The sequence below is a fragment of the Saccopteryx leptura genome, chromosome 2 (assembly GCF_036850995.1).
Source record: "Saccopteryx leptura isolate mSacLep1 chromosome 2, mSacLep1_pri_phased_curated, whole genome shotgun sequence".
Lineage (NCBI taxonomy): Eukaryota > Metazoa > Chordata > Mammalia > Chiroptera > Emballonuridae > Saccopteryx > Saccopteryx leptura.
In genome coordinates this window covers 172508932-172525408 of record NC_089504.1, presented here as the reverse complement: position 1 = coordinate 172525408, position 16477 = coordinate 172508932, and the positions used below count along the sequence as shown (strand labels likewise).

Below are 16477 nucleotides of genomic sequence, written 5' to 3'. Positions count from 1 at the left end.
TATATTCCTGTTTTGCAATATTCTTTTCCCACTTTGATCTGTTTACAACAAGCCCCTTAACATTTCCTGCAGCATTGATTTGGTTGTAATGAATTCCTTGAGTTGTTTTTTTGTCTGGGAAGCTTTTTATTTCTCCTTCGATTTTAAACGATAGCCTTGATGGATAAAATAGTCTTGGTTGTAGGTTCTTGTTCTGCATTACTTTGAATATTTCTTGCCATTCCCTTCTGGCCTCAAGTGTTTCTGTTGAGAAGTCGGATGTCATCCTTATAGGGGCTCCTTTGTAGTTGATAGCTTTTTTTTCTCTAGCAGCTTTTGATATTTTCTCTTTATCGCTTAGCTTTGGTATTTTAATTATGATGTGTCTTTTTATTTATTTTTTTAAAGACTTTATTTATTCATTTTAGACAGGAGAGAGAGAGAGAGAGAGAGAGAGAGAGAGAAGGGAGGAGCAAGAAGCATCAACTCCCATATGTGCCTTGACCAGGCAAGCCCAGGGTTTTGAACCAGCGACCTCAGAATTCCAGGTCGACGCTTTATCCACTGCGCCATCACAGGTCAGGCTTAGATATATTTTTATTTATTTTTTTAAAGACTTTATTCATTTTAGACAGGAGAGAGAGAGAGAGAGAGAGTGAGAGAGAGAATGATGTGTCTTTGTGTAGGTTTCTTTGGGTTTCTCTTTAATGGAGTTCTCTGTGCTTCTTGAACTTGTGAGAGTTTCTCCTACATTAATTTAGGGAAGTTTTCAGGTATGATATGATTGAACAAAGGCTCTATCCCTTGTTCTTTCTCCTCTTCTTCAGGAACCCCTATGATGCGGATGTTATTTCTCTTCATGTCACAGAGCTCTCTAAGAATTTTATCAGACTTTTTGAGTCTCTTTTTTTTTTCTTTTTCTTCTCTGCTTTCTTGCCTTCATTCAAGTTGTCCTCCAACTGTCTGATTCGATCCTCAGCTGTATCCATCCTGTTTTTAATTCCTTCCATTGTGGTCTTTATTTCTGATATTGTATTTGTCATCTCCGACTGATTCTTTTTTAATATTTAAATATCCTTTTTTACACTTGCTATTTCTTTATTTAGGTGTTCATAATGACCATCCATTGTTGTTCTAAGATCCCTAAGCATCCTTACAATCATTATTTTGAGCTCCGTATCTGGAAGTTTGATTATGTCTATATCTCTCAGATCATCTCCTGAAGATTTCTCTTGTGGTTTCATTTGGATTGCACTTCTTTGTCTTCTCATTATCTGTGTTTTGGTGTTTTGTTTGTAGAGTTGGTTGAGTCTAGGCTTGGTGTTGTCTGCCTCTAGTTTTCAATTGTGTTATTTCTAGGTCTTCTTGGGTTGGAATCAGCTATTATTTGTAATCCACTTTCCGATTTGGGCAGTTTTGGAGTCTTGATTTGTTTGTTTTCTTAACAGGTGATAGTCTTGTTTATTGATCTCAGTAGGGGTCTTCCTTGAAACTGTATTCAGGAATGAGATGGGTGTAAACTGAGACTCTGAAGGCCTCTTCCACCAACTAATCTCTCTGGTGGCAGGGTGTTTTCTCAGCCTCAGTCGGGGGAGGTGTATCTCAGATCTCCATGGAGACCTGAGTTACTGCCCCTCCTCCCTACTTCTTGTTTTCAGCTATGTCTTGTTGCGCTGATTGGAGCTGGAGAGATGTCTGGAGATCTCTGATCTGGAAGCAATTCAGTACTGTTTTGTGGAAGGATCCATCCCTCCCCCAGTTATGGCTGCCTCCAGCATGGATGAGTCAGCTTTTTTAGGTCGTCTCCTGCATGCCTTTGCCCCTCACAGTCTGTCCCTCTCTCTCTGCTTTCCACTTGGGAGATAAGGTGGTCTTTTCAACACACCTTGCTCCCTGGTCGCCAGGTAAGTGACTGTGAGCAGTATTTTCTGCTCTTTTCCCTGGAGTGAGATCCCCTCTGGACTCTCAGCCTCACCCCCCCCCCTCCGTTCCTGTAAGCAGGGGAGATTCAGGCTCTCCCTACCAGGTTTGTTGTGGCTTCTTCTTTGCTCCTTGGTTTATGAGAGCTGTTTTTATAGTCCGGAGTTGGTTTTTCACGCTGATTTTTTCCTAAATTGATTTGTATTCCAGTTTGGTGGTGAGAGCTGGGTGTCTGTGCGTCTGCCTACTCCGCTGCCATCTTCAGGTCCCACAAATTTTATAAACTCATTTGCTCAACACTTTTCATTCAAATATCCACTTGTGACTTAAAGCAAAAAATCCCGCAAGTGACTTCTTGTCTCTCAAATTGCTCGTGATTTCAAGTGCTTGTGTGTCAAGGTACCACAGTAGTTTGATTTTTTTCTTAATAAATGGGATGACATGAGGACCTAGATTTTCTTTTGTAAATGTACAAACATTATGTTAAGTAATCCTTCCTTTTCCAATAATGTACTTTTAGTATGAGGCTGCCCATACTTTTATTTGTCCTTCAGTTCTGGAATCATTTAAAACATTTTCAGACCTTTTGAACAATTAAAAACTTTTTTTAATGTTAGGAATGTCTTTTCCCTAAGTAGACTTGAATGGTTTTGTGGATAGCAATTGTTTCCACATAATATTTTTTTTGTTTCACAGGAATTATGATTTTTTATTTAATGACCATTAAAATTTATCATAATGAAACTTTTATTAGTCCCTATTAATGTGAGTCATAGTGAGATATCCTAGTTTAAGTTTTTCTCTGCAAGATAAAAACTGCAATTATGTAGTGAAACTCCTCAGAGCAGAGAAACCCCTAGGATATGGGGACCTGCTGGACCTCTTTCAGGTGTGTGAAAGTACATCATTTAATCTCACAATTACGAAATTTGGAAATAAAATATAGTTATTAAACACATTGTTATTCTAATAAAGTAGTTATGTTTATTAGGCGACTTAAGAAGAAAATATTGTGTTTTTTTTTTTAAATTCCCAAAAGCTATTTTTTTCTTTTTACCTTTTCCAAGTGAGAAGAGGGTAGATAGAGAGACTGACTTCCACATGCGCCTGAACCGGGATCCATGGGCAACCCCTGTCTCGGGTCTTTTTCGCAACCAAATTATTTTTAGTGCCTGAGAGAGATGCTCCACAGAGCCATCCTCAGTTCCTGTTGGCCTAAGCGCTCAATCAGACATAGCTGAGGTAGAAGAGAGAGAGAAAGAGAGAGAGAGAAGAGGTAGAGTGGAGAAGCATATAGTCACTTCTCCTGTGTGCCCTGACTGGGAATTGAATCTGAGACATCCACTTACTAGGCTGACGCTCTACCACTGAGCCAGCCGGCTAGGGCCCTCTCAATCTTTATATTCAAATGGAAATTGAAATAGAAAATTTTGATGGAAAAGTGGACTTTCTCTTCTTTTACTGGAATGATAAAAGATGGTTAAAGCAAAATAGATGTCTTTACATTGCTACACAGCCTTTTCTTCCATGTGACTTCTACAGTCTAAGCCCATAAGGTTTTTATATAAGACTAGGCTTAAATAGTATGTCATTAAAATTATTGTATACAAAAGGGAGCAGCTGTCTCATAGAAGGGTAAGATTAATTTTTGCTTTTTAGGACAACTCACACTTTTAAAAGAAGGAAAAATGTGGGTTTTTTATTTTTCCTGATTATCTTTCTTTTATTGCGTTGTGATCTGGATATGGAGGATATGTTTTTGTTTTTCATGCTGTGCTTGAACAGAGAGAATAGATCAACAGGTTTATTTTTTCTTGATCATCTACAGTCGTCCCTAGCCATATTGTGGTTCACTTTTCACTAATTGTATTGCGGATTTTTAAATTGTATATATCTAATTTTGTATCGTGGATCTTTTGCTTTATCATGGGAATTTGCAGTATATAGGTATTTTATGTATTATTTTAATTATTTTGCCATAAAAGAAGCCTTTTTCTAGCCTAAAAAATTGAAAACAATATAAAATATATAAAAATATTAATTAAAACATTAAAAGAGGATTAAGTCAAAATATGTAGCGTACAGCAGATGAGTAGACAAAAGTTTGCATGTATGGAAAATGTAGTAGCTATAGTCGCTTCTGCTTGAGCTAGTTTGCGCACGTGAGATCGTACACTGTGCACTATTGGCTAGTGGTTGGGAGGCTACTAACCAGAGCACTGTGTTCTGTAACTTGGGCACTGATTGGCTCAGCAACTGTAGCATTAGGCTCCTCCTCTCCTGCAAATAGCATTTTATATGTTGTTAAAATTACGTAGATTTAAGAGTGTAGAAAGTGTACAAGAGCATAGAAATTGTTTATAAGAATGTGGGGAAGGTTAATAATTGTGGGAAAGGTTTATAAGAGTGTGAGGATGGTTTATAAAATCTTAAAAAATATGTAAATAATAAAATAAATATAAGGTCACTACTTTGCGGATTTTTGCCTATCGCAGGGGATTCTGGAACCTAATCCCGGCTATAGATGAGGGACCACTGTATTCCATGTAACATGGAAACTTCCCTTTGACTATTATATAAACAGGGAGGGAAACCAGTAGGAAGGAAATCAGAGGTAAATGTTTGGTTCCTTTGAATTACATTAAAATGAAGTTCTTAAAAGTTATTTTTATCACTATCTTAAGTTTATCTCAGCTTGATATACCTGGATAACTGTGACCATGTATACAAGATTTCTTTATAACTCACCTTTTTTTATTCATTTGAATATGCACAGTTCTTTCACATTTTATATTCCCCAAATTGGTATGCATCATACAATTGAGTGCATCTAAGAATCACTGTGGGCCAGGTAGTTTTTTAGTTTTTTTTTTTTTCAATGCATGTGTGAACTTGTTTATAGTTGTTCATATTAGCACATCTTTATATACATTGTTGATATTACATAAGTTTAATTGCTATTTAAAATGTCATCTTAGTTGTACAAAAACTGTTAATATTTTATGTTGAGTAAAAAAAACATATAGCATCAATATGTGGGTATCATTGGTTTAGATCTCAGAGACTATAGTGAAGTATTCTTTCAAGAAATGAGCCATCTCCAGTGCTCTTGATGGCAGGGGTAGTCAACCTTTTTATACCTACCACCCACTTTTGTATCTCTGTTAGTAGTAAAATTTTCTAACTGCCCACCGGTTCCACAGTAATGGTGATTTATAAAGTAGGGAAGTAACTTTATAAAATATATAAAGCAGAGTTACAGCAAGTTAAAGCATATAATAATAATTACTTACCAAGTACTTTATGTCGGATTTTCGCTAATTTTGGCAGAATAAATCTTTATAAAACAACTTACTATAGTTAAGTTTTTCTTTTTATTTATACTTTGGTTGCTCCGCTACCGCCCACCATGAAAGCTGGAACACTCACTAGTGGGCGGTAGGGACCAGGTTGACTACCACTGGCTTAGAGGATGAAATTGTAAGGAAAAATTTAAGTTATTAGTATACATTGTATCATAATTTAATTGGCAATGATTTTTTTTGTGTGATATTATGAATGTGTCTCAAAATCATTGTCATTAGTGACTCTATAAAAATACATGGTTTTTCCTTCTGTGAAGACAGGATCTCTTTCCTTCGTTTATCTGAAGACTACAGGTGGTAGATAACTTTAATAAAAATGCAGATTATTGGTTCTTCTTAAATACATACTTTTAATTCTTTTTACTTCCATTTGTATCAAGTGCTATTTACTTTATAGAGTGGTGATATAATGTTATGGGAAAAAATAGTGAACCTGGAGTTAGAAGACATTTTCAAATTCTGGCTGTACCACATACTCACTTGTTGCTTGGTCAAGTCATGCCCTGTATACTCTATTTGATTATATGATACTGAAATGAAAAGCACATGTTAACATAAAAATTAATAAATGCAGTGTGTTACTTTTGAAATGTTTATGTGCCTGAACAACATTTAATAATTAGTAATGTTCAGCAGAGTTAGGGGTAGCCTCATAGTTCAGTGGTTCTGGCAGGATTGAATATGGCAGAATATCTACTGCTTCAGAGCTTTATCACAGTCTTTTAATAATCTATATAAATGTTTTGAAAGATTGTTATGGAAAATTTATGTCTCTGGGTTTGACTCAAATCCTTTATGCAGAGGAAAGCAAGGAAATAAGGCAAGGGAGTCCTTTTGAAAACTGTTCTTTGCAAGTCATATTTGCCACCTCTTTGCTGTTCTAACTCACTAATTAATGCTGGCGTACTGAGGGACTTTACAGAGCATGGTGTAAGAAAGTGTAGTCTTTATTTACTATACCATAAAGGCAGCTTTGGTAACAGAAAGATAGGGATATAAATGGTAAAATTAATGTTAACATTAGTTTTATACTTTTAATGGTTATTCTGGATGACTTTCTCATAATTTCTTTTGAATAACTTGATAAAACTGAAAATTGTATGTCTTTATTTCAAGTCTTAACCTCAAAAAATAATTGATAGGTATAGTACCTTTGAAAGCATATACCAAACACATCAGTTTAATGTGCTCTTGATTCAGAATTCCATGTTATTTATTCAAATTCCCTGAGGGTGACAAACATGTCTTAATCATCTTTGTGTAGCCATTCAGTGTGTATTGATTTAATTTCATTTTATAAATTTAATTATATGTAATTCAGTTTATGAATTTTCTAACCCTTTACATTTTTGTTGCCACTTTTAAACTTCTGTAGGAATTGGTTTTGTAGAAGGAGTTAAATTAAGATTTGGAATTATAGTTTATTTATCCAGATGATTAATGTTTCATTAATAAAAGGAGTAAATTATTGTTTTCAGTGAACTTAAATCTTGAAGAAGAAATTAAGCCTCTGTAAATTCAAGGCATATAATGAAATTATGGGGAGTTTCTGAACATTCAAAAGTATGGTGGGATGATGTGTATACTATTTTAAGTTACCTTTTCTGTTCTATAATATGAATTTTTATTCCTGTTTTCCCTTATGCACTGTTGAGAAATAGCCTGCTTATCTGAGTCAGGCTAGAACTTCTGAGTAGTTGACCTTAAAGAGTCTAGCAGAAGAAGAACCAATGGATGGATTGTCAGGAGAAAGGCATGGCAGAGCTGTAGTTCAGGGGTGGGGTTTAGCTTCAGAGTTTGGAGCATTTATTTGAAGTGTTTTAACTCTTATAGTTTATTTTTGTTTTCATGTTTATTTTATATAAAGTGGTTTTTAATTGTCGTTACTGATTGTAATTATATAAAAGTGTATTGTTATTTATGGATTAGATTTAATAATTTACTTTATGTGTGTTCTAAATAAAGCATTGAAAGAGAACAGCTCAGAGGTTGTTCAGCCTTTTCTAATGGGTTGTGGAACCAAGGAACCGAAGATCACACAGCTATGTTTGGCTGCCATTCAGAGACTCATGTCACATGAGGTAGTATCTGAGGTAATGTGAAGATTTTATCTGAACTATGCACCTAAGAATCAAATCAGTTTTCATAGGGGAAAATGAAAAATACCTGATATTTAATGTAGACCTGTTTTATGACTAACAATGTGCTTGAAGGACATGGTTTAATTTTAAAAGATTAGCAAATTATTTCATTATTAAGCACTCATAAATAATGAATGAAAGTGAAGTGCATTTTTTGTTTTTTGTTTTTGTTTTTTTTTTCATTTTTCTGAAGCTGGAAACGGGGATAGACAGTCAGACAGACTCCCGCATGCGCCCGACCGGGATCCACCCGGCACGCCCACCAGGGGCGATGCTCTGCCCCCCAGGGGGCGATGCTCTGCCCATCCTGGGCGTCGCCATATTGCGACCAGAGCCACTCTAGCGCCTGAGGCAGAGGCCACAGAGCCATGCCCAGCGCCCGGGCCATCTTTGCTCCAATGGAGCCTTGGCTGCGGGAGGGGAAGAGAGAGACAGAGAGGAAAGCGCGGCGGAGGGGTGGAGAAGCAAATGGGCGCTTCTCCTATGTGCCCTGGCCGGGAATCGAACCCGGGTCCTCCGCACGCTAGGCCGACGCTCTACCGCTGAGCCAACCGGCCAGGGCCGTGAAGTGCATTTTTAAAGTCAGTTATAGTAGTCACAGTTCAGTAATATAGATGATAATTTTTAGAACCACGCAAAATTTTAATATTATTAAAGATATATAAGTCAGAAATTTTTTGACCTGACCTGTGGTGGTGCATTGGATAAAGCATCAACCTGGAATGCTGAGGTCACTGGCTCGAAACTCTGGGCTTTTCTGGCCAAGGCACATATGGGAGTTGATGCTTCCTGTCCCCCCCCCCCCTTCTCTCTCTCTATTTCTCTCTTTCCTCTCTAAAATGAATAAAGTCTTTAAAAAAATTTAAAAAAAATTTAAAGTAGGAGGGAAAGTCATGACTGTTTCCTAGATTATCTGAAGTGATAATTTATTGTTCATTCAGTGTATTGTTTGTAGCTAATCTTATGATGATAAAACAAGGAAAAGGCTTCATCACTATGAATCTGCATCCTGCTTTTAAATGTAATACTGTTAACCTTAACTTTGTACTTCATAAGTTACTTTAATAGAAGTGGTAAATTCTTTTGTCTTTAGTATAGCATTTTAAACAATGTGAAATTTAATTAAGGTTATAGATATGTTGTTAATTTAAATTGCATTTTGTTTTTTCTATAACATATTATAGATGAAATAAAAAGATACAATAGCAAACACTTAGGTAATTTGTGTCCATATTCATCAGTGTGCAAATGAAATGTAGACCTGAGCTTTGATTTTGACTATGTATTTCAGAACCCCATGTTATTTGCAAATATTCAAATGGTATATTATATCTTAAGGAAATTTATTTTTTGAGAAGAAATGCGATTGATTGTAAGTCTCAAAATAGTTGAGAGACATGTATTTGGATCTATATGTCTAGAAACATGCGTTTTGTTATCATGATCAAGAAAGTCTCTCCAGGTTAGTTAATAATTGTATACTTTTCTTATTTAGGGACTTAAGCATTTATATTTTATTTGTTGACAATAATTAAAATAATTATTTTACAGACTGCAGCTGGAAGTATAATTAACATGCTTTGGCAGCTAATGGAAAATAGTCTTGAAGAACTTAAACTACTTCAAACTGTTCTTGTTCTTTTAACAACCAATACAGTAGTGCATGATGAGGCACTATCTAAGGTAGGAAGCCTATTTGACAAAGTTCATAGTGCTTTGAGACAGTATTTGAATTAGCTGGCTAAAAGAGAAAAGCCTCATTTGAATCAAAGGCAACTTCCCTACAGATAATTTATTGCTATAACAAACTTTGAGTACTTATTATTTGCAAAGCAAGTCATTGTGGAGAAATAAAGCACAGCCATTAAAGGAACCAAATTGTAAAAGGTATATTTTACATGACCTTAGCTAATCTTATATGGCTATATATTTACTAAGAGTTTGAATTATTTCAAAATACAAGGATTTTTGTAGTTTTATTGTATGAGAGGGTAGGACTTGTAGTATTTGTGATTGAGACAGCCAAACATAAATTATTTAACTTTGGGTTACATCAGATAAAATGTAGCAGTCATGGTCTTTAGTCTTAATTTCACACTAAATGAAAATTGTTTTTTTTAGGCAATTGTTCTTTGTCTTCGGCTACACTTCACAAAAGATAATATTACCAATAACACAGCTGCTGCTACAGTAAGACAAGTAGTTACTGTTGTTTTTGAGAGAATGGTTGCTGAAGATGAACGACACAGAGGTAAAGTGACAAAAGTTTTCTTTTACAGTGGGTGATTCTTACATCCATTATTTCTCTTTTATTGATGTTCAGCCTGTTTCCTATGAACTTAGGTTACCTATAAATGAGAATACTTTAAAAATATATATTGATAATGGCAATTCAAAAAATAAATCTTCCACTATTTATCACCTCTTTTTGTTTGTTTGTTTCTAATATATGCATAATTTTATAGTAAAGATAATTTCACATTTTATACCAAATATACTGTCATATCTATTTTTAGCCAAAGATTACATTATATTTATTTTTCATGTTACTTTTCCATTTTTGTAATTTTAATGGTTGCATTATATTTTGTTATTCTTCTAAAATTTTTTTTTTTTTTTTTTTTTTTTTTTTTTTTTTCATTTTTCTGAAGCTGGAAACGGGGATAGACAGTCAGACAGACTCCCGCATGCGCCCGACCGGGATCCACCCGGCACACCCACCAGGGGCGGTGCTCTGCCCCCCAGGGGGCGATGCTCTGCCCATCCTGGGCTTCGCCATATTGCGACCAGAGCCACTCTAGCGCCTGAGGCAGAGGCCACAGAGCCATGCCCAGCGCCCGGGCCATCTTTGCTCCAATGGAGCCTTGGCTGCGGGAGGGGAAGAGAGAGACAGAGAGGAAAGCGCGGCGGAGGGGTGGAGAAGCAAATGGGCGCTTCTCCTATGTGCCCTGGCCAGGAATCGAACCCGGGTCCTCCGCACGCTAGGCCGACGCTCTACCGCTAAGCCAACTGGCCAGGGCTCTTCTAAAATTTAATGAGCTGGTCTCCTGTGTACATTTACATTGTGTTCAATATTTTACTATTGTTTTGAGTATCTTCCTATATATTATATATTGTTTCCATTTGAATTATCTCTTTCGTGTAAATTTCCAAGAATGGGTTTCCCTCATAAGAAGTTTTGTCTGTTTATTAATATGTGTTAATAAGGAATATTTATATTATGTAAAGATTAATCTTCTGTTTTCATCAAATATCTTTATTGTAATTTTTAACATTTCTGTTGTAATTTTAAAAATTTTCTAAAACCTTAGAAACATGTCCTTTCATATAATGTTATAGTTTTTATAGTTTGATAACTTATAACTATAGAAATTATATTTTTATTCTTTATTATCCTTATTGGATAATAAAGCAAATTTGTTTTCATAGTTAGTTGAAAGCAAATATGTTTTCATAGTTAGTTGAAAAGATCATAAGGTGCTACCATTATGAGCAATCTTTCTGCTTTGTACTGTCAGGAAACAAAAGATTAAACTACTTTTCCCTTTATAGTACATAAGTTTTTTTCTTACTTTTTTTGATTGCTTTTGACAGAAAGAAAGAAGCATTCATTTGTTGTTCCACTTAATTGTTCATTCATTAGTTGCTTCCCATTTGTACCCTGACCAGGATCAAACCTACAACCTGTTGTTAGACAACACTCTAATTGACTAAGCCCCTGGTTGGCAAACTGCCGCTCGCGCGAGCCACATGCAGCTTTTGGCCCCTTGAGTGTGGCTCTTCCACAAAATACCACATGCGGGCGCTACCTCGATAAGGAGTGTACCTACCTATATAGTTTAAGTTTAAAAAATTTGGCTCTCAAAAGAAACTTCAGTCATTGTACTGTTGATATATGGCTCTGTTGACTAATGAGTTTGCTGACCAATGGACTAAGCTAACAGGCAAGGGCCTTAAACTCTTGCTATACAGTCTTCCATTTTATTTGGTGTTCTTTTATTAGTACTTGTAAAAACGGCAGAACTGATAATATTGGTAATGCTGCCTACTCTAATAACTACTTCACTTTTCCTAAAATTAACCATTGATCAGATTCTTCACATTTAGAATCAGGCATTCTGAATGTGTTGGTTTATTAGAATATTTCCCCTAATTTTGGCATATTGATTTTTATGTATTTTTCCTATGGGAAATACAGTTGGATTTTTAGCAGTCTAAAATATTAGGAAATTAAACTTATTGGGTAAAACAGGGCAGTTTTCCAATCAGAGTGTCCAATATATTTGTAACCTCAATGATTCCTAGATCAGTAGTTTTAGCTATGTGTCACTAAAAACTAATACCTCATTTCATACTTTCTAACAAGATAGAAACATACTTAGAACCTCTTTTTTTAAGTAGTCATAAAGTTAACATTTATTTAAAATAGGCTGTCATATAATGTGACATGATATTTTAGATATCATAAAATGGATGATATTTTACTAGTGAATGGCATTTATGCTGAGTTAGGAAGCACTATTCTAGCTGTCTTTTAGCTAGTTAATACCTATAACTGACATAGTAATTGTGGCAGATCAAGCAGTTAATTCTCTTGACGATGGTAAGATAATGTAAGATTAATTATGGTGGTAAACTTTTATATGTTTGTTTGGTATTTAAGAGCATATTCAAAAATCATGTGAATTTCAAATTCATGAACTAAAAGGGCTGGACAGTGGGAGACTGAAAATCAAATGTATGACCAAAGACACTAACCTTATTAAAATGAATGTAAGGAAGGGAACAGTGATTTTTTATCGCATTTTGTATAAAAATCAATTACCAGTTTTTTTCATTTATAGGCATAGTTTTTAAATTAAATTTTATAATCCTATAAACAAGTATTTATTTTAAGCATATCTATTAAATAGTATGCAGTATTTGATTTGTTAAGGTCATTATGAACTCTTAAACTCTGTCTTATTTTGATTACAGATATTATAGAACAACCAGCACTGATCCAAGCAAATAGTAACAGAAGATCTGTCAGTACCCTCAGACCTTGTGCTAAAGATGCTTATATGCTTTTCCAGGTATTTCAGTTAGTAAAAATAATTTTTTTAAGTGTCTGCTTTTTAAATTGTCAAATTTTAAATTGTCAGAAGTAGTATTTCAAAAAAGTTAAAAAACATTAGAGCATCTGTAGCTAATTAACATAATAAAATGTTATGTTTTATTATTTAAGGAAATGAGTTAAATATACAACTAGAAATTAGGTAAATTAAGGATGACCAGTCATAAAATAATTTTAATAGGAAAATTTAAGTAATAAATGGTCTAATTTTGTATAATTTGATATACAAATACCTGATTTTTACATTACTTGTTATGAATAAATCTTTTTAAGTAAAATAAAGTTCACCTGTACTGAAAATTTTATTAATTTTGATCAAAAGGTTGAGTGGATTTTGATTCAAAGAATGTTATAAATTAACCATTTGTCTGTGTACTCTATATTGTCTATATTTATGTTCATTTATCTGTGTATTCTTTTTTTTTTTTTTTTTTTTGTATTTTTCTGAAGTGAGAAGTGGGGAGGCAGAGAGACAGACTCCTGCATGCGCCCGACCGGGATCCACCCGGCATACCCACCAGGCGCGATGCTCTGCCCATCTGGGGCGTTGCTCCATTTTAGCCGGAACCATTCTAGCACCTGAGGCAGAGGCCATGGAGCCGTCCTCAGCACCCAGGCCAACTTTGCTCCAGTGGAGCCTTGGCTTTGGGAGGGGAAGACAGAGATAGAGAGGAAGGAGAGGGGGAAGGTTGGAGAAGCAAATGGGCATTTCTCCTGTGTGCTCTGGCCAGGTATCGAACCTGGGACTTCCACATGCAAGGCTGACGCTCTACCGCTGAGCTTGCTGGCCAGGGCTTTATCCGTGTACTCTTGCCAATAGTTGTACGACTCTAAAAGTTATATAATTAGAATACAATTTGTCAAAATCTGAATTACCAATGCTTAATTTTCAAGGAGTAAAAACAACTACTATACAGAAGAGATAATTTTTAAAAATTTTATGAACTATAGCTTGACCTGTGGTGACACTGTGGATAAAAGCACTGACCTGGAATGCTAAGGTCACCAGTTCAAAACCCTGGGCTTGCCTGGTCAAGGCACATGTGGGAGTTGATGCTTCCTACCTACTCCTCCCCCCTTCCCTCTCTCTGTCTCTCACTCCTCTCGCTCTAAAAATGAATAAATAAAATAAAAATTAAAAAGTTTTATGAACTATAAGTTGTTTGTTTTTTTTGAGAGGAGGGAAGATAGTGAGACAGTCACCCACATGCGCTCTGACTGGGACTCACCCAGTCTGAGACCGATATTCGAATCAACTGAGTTATCCTCAGCACCTGAGGCCAACGCTCAGACCAACCAAACTATCCTCAGCGCCTGGGCCAACGCAAGGGGGAGCAAAAGGTGGAGAGAAACATATGGTCGCTTCTTATGTTTGCCCTGACTGGGAATTGAACCCTCAATGTCCATATGCTGGGCCAACAACACTCTATCCACTCAGCTAACTAGCCAGGGCCTGAACTATAAGTTTGTTTTTTTTTGTATTTTTCCGAAGCTGGAAACGGGGACAGTCAGACAGACTCCTGCATGCGCCCGACCGGGATCCACCTGGCACGCCCACCAGGGGGCGATGCTCTGCCCACCAGGGGGCGATGCTTTGCCCTCCGGGGCGTCGCTCTGTTGTGACCAGAGCCACTCTAGCGCCTGGGGCAGAGGCCAAGGAGCCATCCCCAGCGCCCGGGCCGTCTTTGCTCCAATGGAGCCTTGCTGCGGGAGGGGAAGAGAGAGACAGAGAGGAAGGAGAGGGGGAGGGGTGGAGAAGCAGATGGGCGCTTTTATTTATTGTTTGACTTACTTTCCTAGGACCTTTGTCAGTTGGTTAATGCCGATGCGCCTTACTGGTTAATAGGCATGATAGAAATGACTCGAACATTTGGCCTTGAATTACTTGAGTCAGTCCTGAATGATTTTCCACAAGTCTTTTTACAGGTAAGCCATTTGTAGTATCTTGCAACAAAATTTCTTTTAATTTTTTCACAGCTATTTTTCAAGAAAGCAACATGGATATATTCTGTATTAAAAGATACAAAAAATTATACCCTTAGATTTTAGACTTGTAATAATGTAGTGTTATCTTACATTTTTCTAGCGCCCTTACATCTTGAAATTTTAAATTAGAAGGAACCCCTAGAGACTATCTAGTCAGGTATTTCTAAGTTAATGAGTATAAGAGGAAATGTGGTTTGTGAGCTATTTTTATATATTTAAAACTGGAAGAAATTGGTATTGATTTTTACTTGTTTATATATAGCTATGTGCTTTTAGATAATTTAAATGAAAAAAGAAGTAATCAATGCTTAATAAATTTTATGTGCAATAAAAATATTTCAAAACAGATAACAGGAGAAACAGTAAGAAAGAATTCAAACTTTTTATTTTACTTGTTGGAAGCTCAAGTCCAAAATTGATTCAGTGATTTATATAGGGATTTTTAGTTAATAGCGTATCTTAAACTTTTTTTTTTAAGATGAGAGGTGGGGAGATAGTGAGGCAGATTTCCACATGTACCCAATCCAGCAGCTCAGTCTGGGGCAGATGCTTGAGTACTGAGCTATTTTTCGTGGCTGAGGCTGAAGTGCTCAGACCAACCGAGCTATCCTTGGCATGCTGGGCCAGTCTAAAACCAGTCAAGCCACTGGCTGTGGGAGGGGAAGAGGGAGAGAAGAGGGAGACAGAGTGGAAGAGAAGCAGATTGTTGCTTCTCCTGTGTGCCCTGACCAGGAATCAAACCCAGGATGTCCATACGCCAGGCTGATGCTCTATCTACTAAGCCACTGGCCAGGGCCTCTACCTTTCTATCTTCTTTTCCTACCATGCTGTCTTCCTAATTCATCTATTTTATCCTTTGTCCTTTCCTACAAAATGTGTGAATTAGTGCCACAGCAGTAGAAAATACTTTAGGCTAGGAGTTAGGACTAAAATTTTTAGTACATAGTTCACAATTTTTGGTATGTATTAGGCTAATAGTCATTACTTTGGGGGATAATGAAGAATATTAACTGATGGTTTCCTTTTTTCTATTTGAATAAGTAATGTTTAAATGTAACCTAATAGTCTTATATAAAATGCTAGTCATAATAGCTACCTCATTTTGACTGCTTACTATATGCTATGACTGTGCCAAATTCCTTATATATTCCATTCTCTTTAATCTTCACAAATGTCTGAGAAGTACCAATTATTCCGACTTTTCACAAGAGGAAGCTAAGACTTTCAGAGAGTTAATTTGTCTAAGATTTCATAGTTTGTAAGTGACAGAGTTGGGATTTGAACTCATGTTAATTCAGATTCCAAATTAGTTTCTCTCATTTTCTCTTTTCATTCACACCACACATTCCAATGATTACATTCAAAATTTATATAAGATCTAGTCACTTCATATAAGTTTTACCACAATCATCCTAATCCAAGCCACCATCAATCACATCTTACCTAAATTATTGTATTAGCTTCCTAACTGGTCTCTTTGCATCTATACTTGCCCCATTCTGTATGGTCACTTACACACCACATCCAAAATGGTCTTTAAAAGCATCTGTTTCAATCTTTTGTAAAAGTGTTTCTGTAGATGTCCTTTTTCTCCAGAGAAAAAGAGGAAGTCCTAATTATGGTCTGTGGAACTTTTCATGATCTAGTCCCCAATGTTCCTTTATCTTGTCTTTTTTCACTCTTCCTTTTACCATTACTTTTTAGCCACGATGTGATTCTTAACTGTTCCTTAAGTGACTCAGGTCAACTCCTGCTTCAGGCCTTTGTGCTTACTTTTTTCTGGGTCTAGAATGCTTTTCCCTCAAATAGCTTGTTTGTTTACTCCTTTGAGGTCTTTGCTTAGTGGTCAACTTATCAGATAAACGTTCCCCAATCACTTTGTACAAAATAGCAACTTTTTATTCATGCCAATATCCTTATCTTTCTTGCTCCTCTTTATTTTTATTTATTTATTTTTTGTTGTTTTTTTT

General features: G+C 36.0%; 1 protein-coding gene across 2 annotated transcripts in view; it reads left to right on the top strand.

Annotated features, from left to right (window-relative positions):
* The window catches only part of MON2 (MON2 homolog, regulator of endosome-to-Golgi trafficking), a 188946-nt gene that overhangs the window by 31355 nt on the left and 141114 nt on the right, over positions 1-16477 (top strand). For both annotated transcript variants that reach the window (XM_066369320.1, XM_066369319.1), the window contains exons 3-7: positions 7230-7357; positions 8957-9088; positions 9527-9656; positions 12383-12480; positions 14322-14447. In XM_066369320.1, coding sequence (XP_066225417.1) covers positions 7230-7357; positions 8957-9088; positions 9527-9656; positions 12383-12480; positions 14322-14447 — 614 coding nt within the window. The remainder of the gene's footprint in view (positions 1-7229; positions 7358-8956; positions 9089-9526; positions 9657-12382; positions 12481-14321; positions 14448-16477) is intronic.